Raw genomic sequence first — 18,080 nt, forward strand, 5'->3', positions numbered from 1 at the left:
TCTCTGCAGCATGACGTCCAACCGAGACGGGCCAACTGAACCTTCTTCCAAAGGCAAGCCTTCCTCCTGGTAGTTGAGCACAGACCTGAGGCTCGGACTCAGCCAATCAGAGCGTGTGTGGGTCCTCTGAGGGCCAGGCCGTCCCACGTCCCTCTCCTGCATCAGGTCAAGCAGTGCGGAGCGGAACTAGAAAGGACGTCAGGCAATTGTGGGTTAGAAAGTTACACATGCATTTGATCTGGAGAGTTGCCAGATGTATTTTTGGCTGTGTGCCTGGAACAACTGAGTCAATCAGAATGTTTTACAGGCCAGGTTCACCAGGATGGAAAAACGATAACCAGGAGCCAGAGTGGATAACCTCCGTCTCTGCATGTAAGGGCAGATGGCTTTGATACCTCACCCTGGTTCTTAACCGTGTCTTATTTCAGAGGCCAGTTCATTTATTCATCCGACAAATGTTAATTAGTCACATACTATGTGCCAGGAACTGTTCCAGACTCTGGGAGCACAGGAGTGAATAAAACAGATGAAGTCGATGACCTCATGGGGTTTATGTCCTAAGTAGGTAGTTAACAAGTAACGTTAATTGTTGCACTTTCTACCCCCAGCTGCTGTCCTACCTGTTTCTCTGTTTTATCAATTTTAATACTTAATGTTATCTCATAAACAGCCCAAATTAAAAGTTCACCAATCATCCCCAAACTGTCTTTCAGAGCATTCCCCCTCCACCAACCCAGAATCCAATTTAAGATCATTTATTTCAGTTAATTGTTATGCCTTTAGCTTCCTTTAATCTGGAACCGTTTTTCAGCTTTTCCTTGACACATTCTTAACATACCACACACACACATACACCAGATACACGCAGGAATGAGCTCCCATTCTTTCCACCCTGCTTTAGGGGACTCTTGTTACTCCCAGTGAGTGAACGGTAGGTGGCGTTAGAACACAGCTTCATAACCTTGCATAACCAACCCCCAGATATCAGAGGTATGCATTATTGCTATTAATATCCGCATTTACATATAAAGACACTGAAGCACAGAACAGTTAAAGTACACCGCCCAAAACTGCACAGCTAGTAAAATGTTATATGCTGTGCATTTTTATTATAGTAATAATAATTAAACTTTTATGTGTACAAAGATGTTTATAGGCTATAGGTGGGACATCGGGTAGGTCTATGGAGCAGGCAAGGCAGAAAGCAGCAGCATCACCATCTTCAACTTTGTCTTACACGTGTCTGCCTTGACATGCAGAGATGCTACCTCAGGCCAGCTTGTAAGTGAGGAGCGGGGTCTAGGACAGGAAATCCAAGGTGACCCTTGCAATGTCCTGAGCAAGGCCAGCATGGTTCAAGATCCGAGGCACTTCCCACTTCACAAGTGTTGCAGGTCAGTATCTCTCATGAACACAGATACAAAAATCCCAAGAAAATCCAGTGCTTTATTGTTAAAATGATCATAAACATGAGGTCATTTTTTCCAGGGAAAACATGGGTTGATTTAAAATAAGAAAATCTATCAATATAGTTCATGAAATTAACAGAATAAAGGAGGAAAGCTACATGATCACCTCAATAGATAAGGAGAAAGCATTTGACAACATTTAAGCTGGTGTTTGATAAAGATACTCCAAAACCTAGGAGGGAAAAATCCCTATAGCTAACACAGTGAAACATATAGACTATTTTCAGAAAATAGTGACAAAGTCTTTGAAAGTTGACAGGGTTGACTTGCAATAGTAGTAATTCACTGAATACCATGAAAGAAGTCTTGTGCCTGTAGCTAGCTCTCCAGGAGTCTCCCTTCAATGTAGCCTCCAACTCCAGCGTGAATCGTTTCTGTTTCAAGAAGGTGGGTGATGGAGGCAGAGGGATGCTCTGCCCTGCACAGACTCACAGAATGTAGTCTATGGTGGAGGAGCGAGTGGAGTGCTGATTCGAGGATGATTTTTCCAAGGCCTCCCTAGAGACCTGTCTCCCTACGTAGACGAAGATGTGGCTGCGACTTTTCCGAAATAGTTCTGATAAGTGTTTCTTGAACTTCTCACCCATGAACGCATAGATAATAGGGTTCACACAGCAGTGGGTGAAGGAAATGGTTTCTGTGACATGCGTGGCGTAGACCAGCCGCTGGTTCGTGACACATCCATCCAAGATGTGCATGTCATGCAGGGAAGTGAGGAAGAGGACCATGTTGAAAGGGACCCAGAAGAGCAGGGAGGCAACCACCACGATGAGCACTAGCTTGATGGCCTTGGTCTTGTTGTGGTTCTGGCAGCTCTTCAGCTGGTGCAGGATGTTGATATAGCAGAACATCAGGATGCTGAACGGGATCAGCAGGCCTAAGATATTCATTTCAAAGTGGATGAAGATCTTCCACTTCAGCGTCTGCTGGTTGTAATATGAGTAACACTGTAGGACGCCATTTTCGGAGGCCACTTGGTAAAATACTAGTAACGGGCTGGTGGCCACGAGGGCAGTCAGCCACACCACCAGACTCAGGGCTGTGCCCATGCGGACCGTCCTCACTTTCAAGGCATACACAGCATGGACAACTGCCAGGTACCTGTCCACACTCATGAGGGTTATAAAGAACATGCTGCTGAAGAAGCTGATGTAATAAAAGCCAGAGACCACCTTGCACATGATGGTCCCAAATACCCACTGGTCCAGCTGATAGTGGGTCTGAAAGGGGAAGCAGAAGACAAAGAGCAGGTCAGACAGGGCCAGGTTCAAGAGGTATACGTCCGTGATGCTCCTCAGTTTCTTGCAGGCGACAAGGACTAGGATGACCAGGCTGTTGCCCAGAAGACCAAATACAAACAGGATGCAGTAGAAGACGGCAAGAAGCAGCTTGCTGTCTCTTCCCTCCCCATCGCAGGGGCTCGAGTAGATGTCAGGATAGTAGAAGTCAGTTACTGTTGTCAAATTGGGCTCAGGTGTGTAATCCATCAAGGCAGGAGGAGGCCAGCCACAGAGGCACCTAAGAGACATTCCTTTCTTAGCGATATTTTGTATTTAAAAAGTATTTAAAAACACGGACTGAATTGTGCCCCACCCCTCCCCACCAAGTTCATATGTTGAAGCCCTAAAGGCCTGTTATGGACTAAATGTGTCCTTCCAAAATTTGTGTGTTGAAACCTTACCCCTATTGTGATGGTATCAGGAGGTGGAGCCTTTGGAAAGTGATCAAATTAGGTGAGGTCAGGAGGGTGGAGGGCTTCCCAGGTGGTGCCAGTGTAAAGGACCTGCTGGCTAATACAGGTAGACGTAAGAGACACAGGTTCTATCCCTGTGTCTCTTCCTCAGGAAGATCCCCTGGAGGAGGGCATGCAACCTACTCCAGTATTCTCGCTTGGACAGAGGAGCCTGGTGAGCTACAGCCCATAAGGTCGCAAAGAGTCAGACACGACTGAAGCGACTTAGCACACACACCCACATGAGGGTGGAACGAACCCTCATGAATGGGATGAATGCCCTCATGAGAAGCACAGGAGAGCTTGCTTCCTCTCTACTCTAGAGTGTGTGAGGATACAGTGAGAATTTGGCAGTTTGCAACCTGGAAGAGGGTTCTCACCAGAACCTGACTGCTTGGGTACCTTGATCTTGCACTTCCCAGACTCTAGAAGTGTGATAAATCAATTTTGTTGTTTGTCAGCCACCCAGTCTATGGCATTCTGTTTATTGGAGCCCAAACTGTTCAAGACACCCCCAGTGTCACTAAATTTAGAGACAGGCCATTAAGGAGGTAACTTAGGTTAAAGGAGATCATCAGATGGGGCCCTAAGTCCAACTGGACTGGTGTCCTTGTTAGACAACAATCAAGTGTGAAGGCAACCCTAGAGGCTCTCAGTAGAAATCCAATTTGTCAGCATCTTGCTCTTGGACTTCTAGCCCCAGAACTGTGAGAAAATAAGTTCCTGTCATTTAAGCCACCTGGCATTTTGTGATGGCAGCTTAAATAGAATAATAATGCAGGGGCTATATGGAACCTCTCTGGGGCTTCCCTGGTGGCTCAGTTGGTAAAGAATCTGCCTGCAATGCAGGTGACCTGGGTTCAATCCCTGGGTCAGGAAGATTCCTGGAGAAGGAAATGGCAACTCACTCCAGTATTCTTGCCTGGAAAATCCCATGGACAGAGGAGCCTGAAAGGCTATATAGTCCATGGGGTCGCAAAGAGTCAGACAAGACTTAGTGACTAAACCACCACCACCGCCTCCACCATGGGACCTCTCTGCCTTTTCTACGCAAATGTTCTGTAAACTTAAAACTTCTCTAGAAAGTAAAGCCTATTTGCATTTTAAAAAGTTGAAAACTGCCCAGGCTAACTAATACAGAGGGATTCGGTGGGATAAGAAAAGCCAAAATTTGCCAAGAAAACTTAAATACCTATAGTTCTACCTCTCAGAATTAGCAACTGCCAGCATATTGCCATATTTGCTTTTGATTTTTTTCCTTTGCCCCCCTTCCTTCCTTCTGCAACAGAGATAAACAAAGTGAAGGGAAGATTCAACATTTAAAACATGATCTTTCTCCTCAAACTGATATTTACATTCAAGGCAATTTTGATCTAGACTTACGATTTTTCCAAGGCATTTGATTATTGGACACTCAGACATCCCTCTCCACCATGCCACATTCGCAATTTGAAATGCGAAGCAAGTTAGCCATTTTTAAAGATATTAATTTCACTTAAGTATTTACACAAAATAGATTTTAAGACAGTTTCTGAAGTATGGAGGTGGGTCTCTTTTTTATGTGGCCAGCATCTTTCAAAACAGGAGTCTCTCCTCCTACATCTTCCTCCCCACTTGTCTTTTACAGTTACTTAAAAAAAATTTTTTTCCATTCATGGTCCTTCTGTTCTGCTCTCCTAATATCCTGGGATAAGAGGAAGTCTTCCTCATTTTCTTCCCTAGATCCTTCCTATCCACTCCACACTCCCCACCATGTTCCTTCATCATTAAAATCTGTGCAAAGTATTATCGAGCCCTACCATTTATCACAGTGCACCAAGAATTTTACATGCATCACCTCATTTACTCCTCTTGCATCCCTGAGAAGCAGGCACTAACCTCTCCTTTCTCTTTCTGGAGTTACAATCATACCTGAATCTCAGCTTTTGTCCAGCACCTGAAGTTACACAAAGGGTGAGGCAACAGAGCCAGGACTCAAAACCACATCTGTCTTCTCCAAATCCTTGTTCTTTTCTGTACTTCATTGTGGGTTAAAAAAAAAAAAAAGAAGTAAAAAAGCTACAATATTTTAGAATCTAGACCATCTGACTTCCAAGTTCTAGATTACTTTGTAGCAGAGTAAACTTGGACTTGCTTTTCAAACTGAAAAGGAGGCTTTTCCATTTGTGAGGAGGCCAAAAAGGCTTTTCAGGGTTTGGTGGGATATGCCTGTGGTCATTTAAGTTAGCATCTAGTCAGGGATGAAATCTGCTTGCCAGCTTTGTTCCTTGAGAACAATACCTACATGCCTTCCCGTCATAGACGCAATGCACACAGTGTAAGGACAGATTCCTCCCCAGATGCCTGGGGATAGGTGGAATCTTCTGCTATCCACCTTCCCACTCTTGGAGGAGGTTTGACACCCTCCTAGCATCCTGCATAGAAAAATGGCATGGCTTGCTTTTCTCCACTAGACCACTATGGACAGGCCCTGAGACATAAGTGGGGTTTGTAAACAGTGGGGATGTGAAAAGAAAAGAGTCACCTCTTGTGCCAGGTTTCTGAAATCCTGGCCTCTCCCCCAAGGACATAACACTATCCTTGCTTCTTATGTCTTTCTTTCCCAAGGATGTTTGTTAGTACCTACCTTAATTAGAGCCTTCCTTCGGAGGTTTTCAGTGTTGCTAGTTTCTTTTTCTCAGAGTCTGCTCTGCTGGGCATCTGCAGCTGAGTGGAAAACAGCTCATCTGCGGGTATCTCATCTGTCTGTGGTCGGTGGCAAAATAGGGGTGGGTCTACTGCTACTCCCTACAATTATTTTTAAAGTTTAAAAAAAAAATTGATCTCATTTAGAGAACATACTAGTGGTTACCAGTGGGGAGAGGGAGGGGCAATGTAGAGGTAGAGAATTAAGAGGTAGGAACTATTAGGTATAAAATAAGCTACAAGGATATATTAATAATAAGGGAACAGGGACAATATTTTATAATAACTATAACTGGAGTCTAACTTTTAAAAATTGTGCATCACTTAAGTGTACACTCATGATATGTAATACTGTATATACTGTACATATGTAATATTGTACATCAACTATATTTCAATTTTTTTAAATGCTTAAAAATTATATATAGTAACAATGCTAAAACAAAACACTATAACCAAAAAACCCCAAAATTTCAAAAATAGATCTCACCAAAGAACACATACAGATGGAAGATTAGCATATGAAAAAGCATGAGGGAGCTGTATAGTAAAGCAACAGTGAATTATCACAATACACTTGTTAGAATGGCTAAAATCAAAACACCAAATACTGGAGAGGAAGAAGATTAAGGGACTTCCCTGGTGGTCCAGTGCCTAAGACTCCATGGTTCCAGTGCAAGGGCCTGGGTTCAATCCCTGCTCAGGGAACTAGATCCCACATGTGGCAACTAAGAGTTTGCACACCACAACCAAAGATCCTGCACTCTACAGCAAAGATTGAAGATCCTGCATGCTGCAACTAAGAGCTGGTGGAGCCAAATAAATAAATAAAAACAAACATTAAAAAAGATTAACAAGAGAAAAGCATATAAATTAATTTTTTACAAAAAGATTAAGAGGTGTTCTCATTTATTGCTGGTGGAAATGCCAACTGGTACAACCACTATGGGAGACAGTTTGGTAATTTCTTATAAAGCTAGAATAGGCTCACCATATAATCCAGTAATCATGCTCCTGAGTTTTACTCAGATGAGTTGAAAACATATCCACACAAAAATCTGAGCACAAATATATATAGCAACTTTATTTATAATTGCCAAAAATGAGAATCCACCAAGATGTCCTTTGATAAATGAATGGATAAACAGGACTGTGGTAATGTACACAAGGGCATGTTTTCCAGTGATCTTAAAAAACCAGCTATCAAGCCACAAACAGAAGCCTTAAAGTGAGTACTGCTAGCTGAAAGGAGCCCGTCTGAAAAGACTACAAGCTGTATGACTCCAACTACAGGAGAACGTTTTGGAAAAGGCAAAATGACACAGACAGCAAATGATCAGTGGTTGTCTTGGGGTGCAGTGGGACGGGGGGCTGATTCTTCCAATCCAAGGGCAGGAGATATTTTTCCATTTCTCTGAATCATCTTTAATTTCCTTCATCAGTATTTTATAGTTTTCAGAGTACACGTCTTTCACCTTCTTGGTTAGGCTTATTCTTAGGGGTTTCTTTACTGTGATTTTTTTAAAAATTTATTTTATTTATTAATTTTTTTGGCTGTGCCACTTGGCACATGGGATCCTAGTTCCCCAACCAGGGATCAAACCTGCACCCCCAGGAGTGGAAGCGTGAAGTCTTAAACACTGGATGACCAGGGAAATCCCTATGCAATCTTAAGTGGGATTTTTCTTTAAACTTTCTTTTTCTGATATTTCATTTTTAGTGTGAAAAAATATGGTAGATTCTTCCTTACAGTGTCGAGAACAGGTGCTTCAGGAACAATTGTGAAGTGACGAACTCATGGTTTATTTCTGCTTGTGAGACCAGGTCAGTGGGATAAGTTCAGTCATCCGCATAGAGGACAGTCTCCTGCCTCAGTATCAAGAAGCAAGGACATAACCTGGCCTGACAAAACCAGACCAACTTGGTCACCTCACCACGAAGGTCTACAGCCACGGGCACCTTTACTGTGGAGTTCAGTTCAGTTCAGTTCAATCGCTCAGTCGTGTCTGACTCTTTGCGACCCCATGAACCACAGCACGCCAGGCCTCCCTGTCCATCACCAACTCCCGGAGTCCACCCAAACCTATGTCCATCGAGTCAATGATGCCATCCAACCATCTCATCCTCTGTCGTCCCCTTCTCCTCCTGCCCTCAATCTTTCCCAGCATCGAGTTCAGGCTGTCCTGAAAAGGTAACACAGAAAGGGGCCCATTCCTCTGGCTTTTGTGGTCCAACGGATACAAGTGACAAAATTTCCCCACCTGCCAGTCACAGGAGCTCATCACCACCACCCACCCCCCCACCCGCGCACCCTGGTGAGGAAGAGAGGTGAAACCAGAGCTGTCTTTCCCACCACTGCTCCCCCTTCTGGAGGGATGTGGAAGTTCCTCATGGAAACAGGGAGCAAGCTAAGAATTCCCCCACATAGATGACATCGGATTCACTGTTAACACTTCCAACTTCTTTCTTTAGATGCCATTTAGAAGGGCTATGTGTTCCTCTATGTCTCGTTTCCTGACCTCTAAGCCCATTCTCCTTTGTCTGCAATTTCATCTAAGTAACTGATGGTATCCGAGTTCAAATCTAGGTAATTCCCCTCGCCCACATTATTCATAAGCTGACGTAGTTTGGGGAAAACCTCAGATCTTTTACATGAGTTTTGTCAGTGATAAGCAAAGATCAATGGTTCACAGACAGGGAGACTCGGGGGCTCACACTTACTGCTCATTCACAAGGGCGGAAACCATGGTACCTGCTTTACCTGAAGCTGTGGAAGGGGCCGTGGACCGCTCCCCGTCTCGGGCACACAGGCCTCAGGGACTGGGTGGAATCCCCCCAAGACCAGCTTCCAGGTAGGGCTAGAATGATGGCATAAGACTTGGCGCAGACATCCTTGGGGCCGAGGGACGTTGGGGGGTGGGCTGGCCTCCAAACTGCCTGTTTCCTCCACTCCACAAAGCCGGGCCACTTGGTCGAGGCCAAGTTCGGCTGAGCCACCTGACTTGGGCAGAGGCAAGCCCAGTCAGCAGAGGTGTTTCTGCAGCTGATTTACACTCCCAGGCGTCCTTCCTGTGAGCTCCTCGAAATCCTGCCATTTACTGTTCCTTCCACCTGGTGGACTGAAGCTTTCCAATAAACTGAATGGTGGACGAGGCACTATGAAGATGAGGGAGTCAGGTGAAGCACTGGGGAGAGGACCACACAACCTGGACCAAAGGACCGCCTCTTGCTGCAGTCCCTGGGCCATCACAGGGAGCTGGTGTGGGCCCCTGTAGACCTGTGTCTGCCCTTGCCATGTATCCAAGTTTACTGAGGCTGCTGTAAAAAAAAAAAAAAAAAAAATTTACCGCAGACTTGGTGGCTTGAAACATAAAATTTATCCTCTCACACTTTTGGAGTTCGGATGACTGAGCTCTCTCCAGGGTCCTCAGAGAGAATCCTTCCTTGGCTCGTCTGGCTCCTGGTGGCAGCCCAGCAGTCCTGGGCTTGCGGTTACATCACACCAGTCTCTGCCTCTGTCTTTATATCGCTGTCTCCTCTGAGAGCTATGTGAAATCTCCCTCTGCTTCTATCTTGTAAAGACTCTTGAGACCACATTTAGGTTCCATCTCAATAATTCATGATAATCTCTCTATCATAAGATCCTTGACCTAACCACATCTGCAAAGACCCTTTTTCTAAATAAGGTTATATTTACAAATTCTAGGGATTAGGACTTGATATCTTTGGTTGGGAGCTTCCCTGGTAGCTCAGCTGGTAAAGAATCCACCTGCAATGCAGGAGAACCCGGTTTGATCCCCGGGTTGGGAAGACCCCCTGGAGGAGGATCTCCCAGTATTCTTGCCTGGAGAATCCCCATGGTCAGAGGAGCCTGGTGGGCTACAGTCCATGGGGTTGCAAAGAGCTGGACATGACTCAGCAACTAAGCAGAGCACAGCACAGCGTCTTTAAATGGCTTTTATCCAAGCTACTTTACCCCGGCTCTAAAGATGCAGACTGTGATGGAGTTAAAGAGAAGCCTCCATTCCTCATCTTTGGACACAAGGCAGGGATCCCAGCATCCTAGAAGAAGGCAGCCAGAACCAGACTACACAGCCAAGGTCATGCAGGGCTCAAGAATCAATGCTTTCTCCAGGTCCATCTTCTGTTGCACAGAAACATTCACTAGATCCTGAAAGGAATACCCTCAGGGACAGACTTCTTCTTCTTTTTTTTTTTTTTTAAGAAAACCTCTTGACAAAGGTATAAAATGCAATTTAGAATGGCTTTGTATTCCTCTGCATCTTGCTTCCTGACTTCTAAATCCATTCTCCTTTGTCTGCAATCTCATCTCCTAGAAATATTTGCTGGTGTCTGAGTTCCTATCTGGAGAAGGAAATGGCAACCCACTCCAGTACTCTGCCTAGAGAATTCTGTGGACAGAGGAGCCTGGTGGGCTGTTGTCCATGGGGTCGCACAGAGTCAGACACGACTGAACTGACTTAGCATGCATGCATGCATTGGAGAAGGAAATGGCAACCTACTCCAGTGTTCTTGCCTGGAGAATCCCAGGGAGAGAGGAGCCTGGTGGGCTGCGGTCTATGGGGTCGCACAGAGTCGGACACGACTAAAGTGACTTAGCAGCAGCAGCAGAGTTCATATCTAGGTAATTCTTTAGGACACAGAAGTGCTGGACTGCCTCTACCAGGGACAGTTCAGTTCAGCTCAGTTGCTCAGTCATGTCTGACCCTTTGCGACCTGATGGACTCCAGAACACCAGGCCTTCCTGTCCATCACCAACTCCCAGAGTTTACTCAAACTCATGTCCATTGAGTCGGTGATGCCATCCAACCATCTCATCCTCTGTCGTCCCCTTCTCCACCTTCAATCTTTCCCAGCATCAGGGTCTTTTCAAATGAGTCAGCACTTCGAATCAGGTGGCCAAAGTAATGGAATTTCAGCTTCAACATCAGTCCTTCCAATGAACACTCAGGAGTGATCTCCTTTAGGACTGACTTATTTGATCTCCTTGCTGTCCAAGGGATTCTCAAGAGTCTTGTCCAACACCACAGTTCAAAAGCATCAATTCTTCGGCACTCAGCTTTCTTTACAATCCAACTCTCATATCCATACACAACTACTGGAAAAACCATAGCTTTGACTAGATGGACCTTTGTCCACAAAGTAATGTCTCTGCTTTTTAATATGCTATCTAGGTTGGTCATAACTTTCCTTCCAAAGAGTAAGCATCTTTTAATTTCATGGCTGCAGTCACCATCTGCAGTGATTTTGGAGCCCCAGAAAATAAAGTCTGCCCCTGTTTCCACTGTTTCCCCATCTATTTGCCATGAAGTGATGGGACCAGATGGCATGATCTTAGTTTTCTGAATGTTGAGCTTTAAGCCAACTTTTCACTCTCATCTTTCACTTTCATCAAGAGGCTCTTTAGTTCTTCTTCACTGTCTGCCGTAAGGGTGGTGTCATCTGCATATCTGAGGTTAGTGATATTTCTCCCGGCAATCTTGATTCCAGCTTGTGTTTCATCCAGCCCAGCGTTTCTCATGATGTACTCTGCATATAAGTTAAATAAGCAGGGTGACAATATACAGCCTTGACATACTCCTTTCCCTGTTTGGAACCAGTCTGTTGTTCCATGTCCAGTTCTAACTGTTGCTTCTTGACCTGCATACAGATTTCTCAAGAGGCAGGTCAGGTGGTCTGGTATTCCCATCTCTTTAAGAATTTTCCACAGTTTATTGTGATCCACACAATCAAAGGCTTTGGTGAATAAAGCAGAAATAGATGTTTTTCTGGAACTCTCTTGCTTTTTTGATGATCCAACAGATGTTGGCAATTTGATCTCTGGTTTCTCTGCCTTTTCTAAAACCAGTTTGAACATCTGGAAGTTCATGGTTCACGTACTGTTGAAGCCTGACTTGGAGAATTTTGAGCATTACTTTGCTAGCATGTGAGATGAGTACAATTGTGTGGTAGTTTGAACATTCTTTGGCACTGCCTTTCTTTGCGATTGGAATGAAAACTGACCTTTTCCAGTCCTGTGGCCACTGCTCAGTTTTCCAAATTTGCTGGCATATTGAATGCAGCACTTTCACAGCATCATCTTTTAGGATTTGGAATAGCTCAACTGGAATTCCATCATCTCCACTGCTTTATTTGTAGTGATGCTTTCTAAGGCCCACTTGATTTCACATTCCAGGATGTCTGGCTCTAGGTGAGTGATCACACCATTGTGGTTATCTGGGTCATGAAGATCTTTTTTGTACAGTTCTTCTGTGTATTCTTGCTACCTCTTCTTAATATCTTCTGCTTCTGCTAGGTCCATACCATTTCTGTCTTTTATTGTGCCCATCTTTGCATGAAATGTTCCCTTGGCGTCTCTAATTTTCTTGAAGAGATCTCTAGTATTTCCCATTCTGTTGTTTTCCTCTATTTCTTTGCATTGATCACTGAGGAAGGCTTTCTTATCTCTCCTTGCTATTCTTTGGAACTCTGCATTCAAATGGGTATATCTTCCTTTCCTCCTTTGCTTTTCGCTTCTCTTCTTTTCACAGCTATTGTAAGGCCTCCTCAATCATTTTGCTTTTTTGCATTTCTTTTTCTTGGGGATGGCCCTGATCACTGCCTCCTGTACAATGTCACGAACCTCCATTCATAGTTCTTCAGGTACTCTATCAGATCTAATCCCTTGAATCTATTTCCCACTTCCACTGTATAATAGTAAGGGATTTAATTTAAGTCATACCTAAATATAGATTCACATAGATTACCTCCCCACAAAGCTACAATAAACAGACTTTTTTGTTACTGCTAAATATTTATTTCCTGTATAAGAGTGGTCAGGAACATCGCCTGCATACAATCAAAGGTATGACCACAATATCGCTTTGAAGGGTTGAACATGGAGAAAAATGTGTGGCTTATAGTATAATATTTGTATTTTTAGCTGTATTTTCCAGAAACTTATGCTATATCGTATGCAAGAACTGATAAGACCTCTTAGTCTTTTACTTGGTTCTTTATTCCTAGAATTTGTCTTCTAGGAATTTTTTTTTCATTTTTTTTTCAAGGCTGCAAACACTGAGGACTAAGCATATTACCAGCAGTGCTCTAGTCATTAGAAGAGATAAAAAGATGAAATTATATATTATACTCCCCTTTAAGGAGTTTAGCAAGCAATGGCACTTTCATCACAGAAGTTCCAGGAGGTAAGTGGCTCTCTAAAGAATGATGAATAATGAAAGGAAGAACTCATATGAAAACTATGTAGAAACCCAGCAAAATCTTTATGATGAGAAAAGCAGATTAAGGTGGTATATATGGTACAACTGTCAAGACACGGATGCATGGGATCGTATTCTGGAATGGAATAGGCAGAAATTCAAAGTCAGATATTAGACTGTTCCTCTTTATTTTGAAAGTTTTCTTTAATAATGATATGGTATCTTTTCAAAAATAAGTTTTTAGTAAACAGAAAATGGCTATCACTGATAAATGCAAAGCAGAGAGGTTTCCATTTTGTAAATAACTTACTAACTAAATTATAGATTAAATTACTAATCCACTTGGAATTCTCTCCCAGTGACAAAGAGCGTCTACATGACAAAAAGTGGTGTACAAGGGATGTCTGAGTTTATCATTATTAAGTGTATGTTGGGGAGAAAACTATTTTCCTCTAGTTTCTTAGCTCAGTAACTAAAGGTCTGTGAATTAAACTAACAAAAGGCAGATTAAGAGAAAAGACATAATTTTTATTCGGAATACGTTTAGGTGCACAGGTGTTCACAGAAAAGGGGTGAAACTCAAAAAAGCAGTTAGGCTTGGAGGCTTATGTACCATTTCAACGAAGGAAAGGAAGTTTGGGCTTCCAGGGATGATAAACTATGATGAAGTGACAAGGAAATACATGAGTGAACTAAAGGAAAATAAGGGCTACTTTAATAAGTTCTGTTTATGCAAACTAAACTTGGTGTCAGCTTCTCATCTTTGATAATAAGTCAGTTGTTCTGGAACAGGGCGGGCACCTTTCTCAGAGGGAAATGTATGCCCTGCTTCTGGTACCCAAGGGAAGGGCAAAGAACTCTTCCTTTGTTGACTGATTCTCAGTTGCCTGTAGCTGAAAATAATCCTTATACTAAAGTGGCATATTTGGGGGTGACATATTTGACTTCACATAGTAATGATATCTCCATTCTGGAGCACCCCTCAGGGGCCAGCCATAGCTTATATGTTTGGCCCTGGTTGGGGTTATGGGAGTACCCTGAGCTCCTTTTTTAAGTGTCAGTGGCCTGAGGTTGAGTCTGCCCCAGAACTGAGTACTCACCTTCACGCAGTAGGCATTTCCACTGCTGGTGAAACTTGTCCTCACGCTGTGTTATCTTACGGTGGGTGCCTCTGCATCTCTGCCCCTATGTTTACTGTCCATTCTATTGATTCCAGCTTCTGCAGGAGGAGCCTAGGGACTGAGATGTTTGCCAAAGACAGGCTGCTTTGGCACTCACGGGCATATGGAGAACTCTTAAGGGGAAGCTAGGAGGACTTCTTCCCCTGCCCCAGGAGAAGTACTCCCGAGTTAAGGGTGAAGGTAGACTGTTAAGATGCTTCTCTCTTTCTATCCTGATACCATTCATCCCTGTTCCCTGCATAGAAGAAGAATTTACAAAATAATGCATTATTCCTCTTATTTTTTTCCCTGGCATTAAAGTTTGGTTTAGCATATCCATTTTGGAACCAGGCTGGGGACACCTCTATTTTAGTTTCTTGATGAGCAAAGACACGGTAACATCCATATGATCTCCACCAATCTCTGTCTTCTTCTTAGCTACTCTCAGGTCCCCAGAAGCCACAGCTCCTAAAAGAGTCCCCAAACCTGCCACACCAGCATTCCACTTATACTAAATCCGACTCTCAGATCAACCCTACGGGTATTTTGGACAACTTTCCCAAGATCCACATGGTCCTATGAGGCAGGACTGGTCCCAGTCCCGGTTACACCATCCAGGTGGACACCAGTGCCTCTTCTCTTACCTCCATCATTCTTCTTCAGAAACAGAGTGAGCTACTCAAAACCATCAGGGCAGTCAGAATCAACTTCCTTCGCCTCTGTGCTGCCAGAAACCCTCGTTTCTCACTGTAGATCTTGTCCATGTCCACCCTTGTATTCTTTGGACTCTACACACATCTTGCCTTTTTTTAGGGGTCTCTACTCACTACATCCAAGGCAGTGCCTGGAAAGAAGAGGTAGTTCTCAGAAAAAGGCCAGATGAATTAAGACCCAACAGCTTAGAACCAAGAAGACATAAATGCCACCTTCTCTTCTGATCAGTTTTTGTCAGGGTCACATCCCAGGGAATTTGTGGCACCTAGAGGCTTTCACCCAGACCCGAGTGAATCCCAACCCTGCTGCTTCTTTGCTGGGTGACCTTGAATGTTTTATTTCACCTCTGTAGCCTTCATCTTTCTCATCTGCACATGTGGAGTGATGATCCCTTTCTTAAAGGGTTAAAAAGATAAGCGATTTCCTCTGAAGACATCTAGCACCAAGAATGTGTTAATAAAGACACTCTATATTCTAACCACCAAAGTGATCCTTATCATTTTACCTTTGTGGTTTTCCATTTGCTAGGTACAAAAGTATTTTTTTAAACTTATTGTTTTGAAATAATGTCCAGAAAAGAAAGGTTGCAAGAATATAGAAAAAACTGCTATATTCTTCTCCAAGATTCACCAACTGTTAACATTTTGAAACACTTGTGCTAGCTCTCTCTCTCTCTATATATATATATATATACATATATATATGTGACATATAGATATTTTTTCTAAATCAGCTGAAAATTTTGGCATCACATTCCTTTATGCATAAACCCTTCAGTGTGAATTTCTAAAAAACAAGGACATTCTCTTACGTCACCTTGGCACCATTATCAAGATCAAGAAATTTAACAGTAACACAGTATTACTCTCTAAGAAGTCTATTTTGCAATCTCACCAATTGTCAGATGATGTCAGGTGGCGATGATGTCAGGTGATGACCTTTATAATACTTATCAGCCCCTGGTTCAGGATCCAATCCAGGGTGGTGCATGGATTGTACTGTCAAGTCCTTTTACTCATCTTTGATCAGAAACCGTGCCTCTTCTTCTGGTTTTTAAGACACTGACATTTTTCAGAGGAATACAGACCAGTTATTTTTCAGGATGTCCCTCAGTTTGGATTTGTCTGATAATTCTCTGTGATTAGGTCCAGGTTAAATATTTTCGGCAGAAACACTACAGAAATGATGAGTCCTTCTCAGGGAACACATGATGTCCATTAGTCCCAGCACTGGAGATATTAATATTGTCCATTTCATTCAACTGTCTGCCAGTAGGAAGGCTGCTATTTTCCCCTTTGTTATTAATAAGCCATTTATGAGAGATATTTTGAGACCATGTAGACATCCCATTTCCCATCAAACTCTCAGGGCTACTGTTCTGGAAGCTTTTGTGGACAAACTTCTCTCAAAGATGAAACACTGAAGAAGGTCTGCACTGCCTTGGTTCAAGAGGCATGAATACTCATTTTCACCAGTTTCCTGTGAGGGAGCCTTGCGGTTAATGACTCGGGGAGGGGTGGGTGAGCTGGAGCCTTGTGGTCCAGGAGTTCTCCATCCTGCACCAGCACCAGCAAGAGGGTGGGACGGGAGAGGAGCCTCCCGCTGCAAAGTGGAGGCGAGCGAGAGACAACCCAAAGCTACAGGGTAGAGCGGGCCTCAGGTTCACAAAGGCAGAGGTTCTCTTCCTCTGCCCCTACAAGCGTGCTCTCCACCCATTCCTTCTGAGTATGTGAGACTCATCTAGTCTGGGGGTCTCAGCAGAGAGGCGCACATCACCGAAGCGTCCCCGGAGGGTTACTGTGACAGCCTTGTTTCATTCCTCTGACTGGGGAACGCCGGAGCTAAGCTCTTGTGTGAACAAGGAGGAAATCAAATTTGAGTTTTCCAAACAGTATGGGAGAACCTGGGAGTCAAAAATCGTTAGAAATGGAGGGTGTCAAGAGTTTATCTTAGCATTCATAGCCTTTCAGGGAACTAGCATCATTACTCCAAGAGTTCCAGACCAGAGCAGTGGTATAGATTTGCTGTAAATGGGAGCTGGATCTCCAGTTCTGGTTTGACTCTGACCCTATTGTACAGTTGTCTAAATACACCTTGTTCTTTAAGGCCATTTTCTTTCATTTTGTGAAAAAAAAAAAGTTATTAGAGCAACCTCCCCCCTCAAATATAGGCCAACCCCACTAATGAAGACTGAGGTGAAAACTCTTAAAAAACAATAGCACATGGAATGAAGCAACATACAATTTGTACATCTTGACCAAGTTGGATTTATCCCAGGAAAGAGAGGTTCCTTTTTCATGAGGAAAAATGAGAAGTGTGATTCACCACATTAACAGATTAATGGGGGAAAAAAATCTTCTGAGCACATGGTCATCTCAAAAGATGCAGGAAAACTGATAAAATTCAGCATGTATATGGAGCAAATGAAACTCTCCAACTCTGCTGGTGGGAGTGGAAATGGTTGCAACCACTTTGGAAAATAATGTGGCATTTTCCTACTAAAGTGAAGCATGCACATTTTCAATGGTTTACCAATACTACTCTGAGGTATATATCAAACACAAAAGCATATATTTCACTAAAGACATATATTAGTGTTTCATAGCAGAACGATTCATAAGAGACTTACAGGAAACTACCCAAATGCCCATTAAACATAGGATAAATAGATTCCAGTATATTCACACAACAGCATACATTTCAGTGCTGAGAATATATGATCTACAATTGTACAAAATAGTATAGGTGAATATACTAACATAACATTGCACAGAAGCAGCCAGACACAAGGCTTCCCTGGTGGTCCAGTGGTTAAGAATTTACCTTGCAATGCAGTGGACATTCGTCTGACCCCTGGTCCAGGAGGATCCCATATGCCATGGAGCAACTAAGCCCGCAAGCCTCAACTCCTGAGCCCATGTGCAGCAACTACTGAAGCCCATGTCCTCAGGAGCCTGTGCTCATAATAGAAGCCACTGCAATGAGAAGCCTGCACACTGCAACTAGAGAGTCGCCCCCGCTGGCTGCAACTAGAGAAAGCCAAGTGCAGCAATGAAGACCCAGTGCAGTCAATAATAAATATATAATTATTGAAAAAAAA

The 18,080-nt window shown here is 43.4% G+C and overlaps 1 protein-coding gene across 5 annotated transcripts; it reads right to left on the reverse strand.

The window, feature by feature from the left end:
* Positions 1–1,091: 1,091 nt before the first annotated feature.
* On the reverse strand, positions 1,092–9,061 carry CCR8 (C-C motif chemokine receptor 8). 5 transcript variants are annotated; one of them, XM_043442350.1, is made up of 5 exons: positions 8,648–9,061; positions 5,828–5,988; positions 5,113–5,219; positions 3,151–3,255; positions 1,092–2,987 (listed from the first exon to the last, which is right to left on the reverse strand). In XM_043442350.1, the coding sequence occupies exon 5, from the start codon at positions 2,954–2,956 to the stop codon at positions 1,898–1,900; it is 1,059 nt and encodes a 352-aa protein (XP_043298285.1). In that variant the 5' UTR covers positions 2,957–2,987; positions 3,151–3,255; positions 5,113–5,219; positions 5,828–5,988; positions 8,648–9,061; the 3' UTR covers positions 1,092–1,897. The 5 variants fall into 5 exon arrangements, with proteins under 5 accessions (XP_043298285.1, XP_043298280.1, XP_043298282.1 ...); XM_043442345.1 differs by lacking the exons at positions 3,151–3,255; positions 8,648–9,061 and adding exons at positions 4,406–4,480; positions 7,637–7,687; XM_043442347.1 differs by lacking the exon at positions 3,151–3,255 and having other exon boundaries at positions 5,113–5,214; positions 8,648–9,060.
* Positions 9,062–18,080: the final 9,019 nt, after the last annotated feature.

Source organism: Cervus canadensis, chromosome 22, assembly GCF_019320065.1.
Source record: "Cervus canadensis isolate Bull #8, Minnesota chromosome 22, ASM1932006v1, whole genome shotgun sequence".
In the NCBI taxonomy this organism is placed as follows: Eukaryota; Metazoa; Chordata; class Mammalia; order Artiodactyla; family Cervidae; genus Cervus; species Cervus canadensis.

What these genes read in the sequence shown, in the direction of transcription:
- CCR8 (XM_043442345.1), bottom strand. Translation starts at nt 4,431, where the DNA reads ATGCTGGCAGTTGCTAATTCTGAGAG. An exon ending in GCAGTTGCTAATTCTGAGAG is followed by an intron (nt 2,988 to 4,405) that starts GTAGAACTATAG and finishes AATGTCTCTTAG; the next exon opens with GTGCCTCTGTGGCTGGCCTC.